The sequence below is a fragment of the Olea europaea genome, chromosome 5 (assembly GCF_002742605.1).
Source record: "Olea europaea var. sylvestris chromosome 5, O_europaea_v1, whole genome shotgun sequence".
Lineage (NCBI taxonomy): Eukaryota > Viridiplantae > Streptophyta > Magnoliopsida > Lamiales > Oleaceae > Olea > Olea europaea.
Genome location: NC_036241.1, coordinates 15,153,375 through 15,154,822, shown reverse-complemented (window position 1 = coordinate 15,154,822; position 1,448 = coordinate 15,153,375). Strand labels below are relative to the sequence as shown.

At 39.9% G+C, this 1,448-nt stretch overlaps 1 protein-coding gene across 1 annotated transcript in view; it reads left to right on the top strand.

Annotated features, from left to right (window-relative positions):
* The first annotated feature begins 4 nt into the window (after positions 1-4).
* Positions 5-1,448, top strand: part of LOC111394804 (60S ribosomal protein L22-2-like) — a 2,913-nt gene continuing 1,469 nt past the window's right edge. The window contains exons 1-2 of the mRNA XM_023020803.1: positions 5-246; positions 1,361-1,403. Of these exons, the coding sequence (XP_022876571.1) occupies positions 5-246; positions 1,361-1,403 (285 nt within the window). The remainder of the gene's footprint in view (positions 247-1,360; positions 1,404-1,448) is intronic.

The following is a 1,448-nucleotide window of genomic DNA, read 5'->3' as shown; positions in this document are numbered from 1 at the left end:
GAAAATGAGTAAAGGAGGAGCTTCGACTGGTGCTCAGAAAGGAGGGAAGAAGAAGGCAGCGACGTTTGTTATCGACTGCTCGAAGCCGGTAGAGGATAAGATCATGGACATCGCCTCTCTCGAAAAATTCCTTCAGGAGCGCATCAAAGTCGGCGGTAAGCCCGGTGCTCTAGGAGATTCCGTAACTGTCACCCGTGACAAGAACAAGATCTCTGTTACTGCTAACGAGACTAGCTTCTCCAAAAGGTAGCTCTGTTGTCTTCTTCAAAATTCATATTTATTTCATTTCTTTTATTTTGTCCGCGTGTGCTTTTTATGGTTTTTTTTAATGCAAAAGCGTGAATTGGTTGCTAGATTGTCAGTCCATTTTTTCTGTGTTATATGTTACCTGCTGATCCAATTGAAACGCTGATAGATCTTTCGTTGTGATTGAATTATGTTAACAATTCATGGTTTTTTAGATATAGTGTACTATATTCTTTTATGATGTAGGAAACAAAAGAGCTCGTAGATCATATTTTGTCAATTTTAGTTTTTCAATGGCTCAATGAAAAAACCATGATTTAGTAGGGTGAGCTTTGTGGGCTTCCTCTCCGGAAGTGCAGTAACTCTGCTGCTGCTGGTAGATGGGTAAGATGGAGCTTAGTTTGTATGTCATTGAGGCTATGGGTGTTAGTCTCCATTGTTCACACCGAATTGAGTGTGTCATTTCTCCTCTTTTTCTTGTACTTTGGTATTTGTTAAGTACAAGCTTTAAGGGCTGAAGGTTAAGAGAATGAATGTGAGGGGAAAGATAATTAGCTGACACGTGGATATTTGTAAACTAGATAATATGTGCAGGGTCGTGGGCAGTCCCCCACTGCCCACTGGACATGTTATCATTGAGTTCTATGCATCTGTGGCGGCAATTGAATAAAATTAGGAGAAGTATAACTTTTATGCATTGTTATTGTATTGAATTGGAGATGTCCTTTTAATCCCTAGCATTTAGGACGGAGCTTTGTCTAGAAATTGGAACTTATCTATGGTGGTTAGATTTTCGAGTGTGACATGGCCCCTCCATTGGCTCTATGTGGTGTTCTCTGTTTCAGTATCCATTGCACATGGGGACTGATCCCATGGCCTCATTCTCTCTTTCCATATTCTCAATGAGAAAGGGAAGAAGATAAAAGGGGCTTGGGAGATGGTTGTTTGAACCATGGCAAACACGGATTACGACATTGATAGCGTGGGACATGCAAGTTATTGATGTTTGCACTGCACTTAAATTTGCCAATTCTTCTAGATCTACCTCACTTTTTTGTGTATATTATTATTTTTTCTTTAACATCATTCATTGTGGGTGGCATACAATTTTTAGGTACTTGAAGTACCTGACAAAGAAATACTTGAAGAAGAACAATGTACGAGATTGGCTCCGAGTGATCGCATCTAACAAGGATCGTACT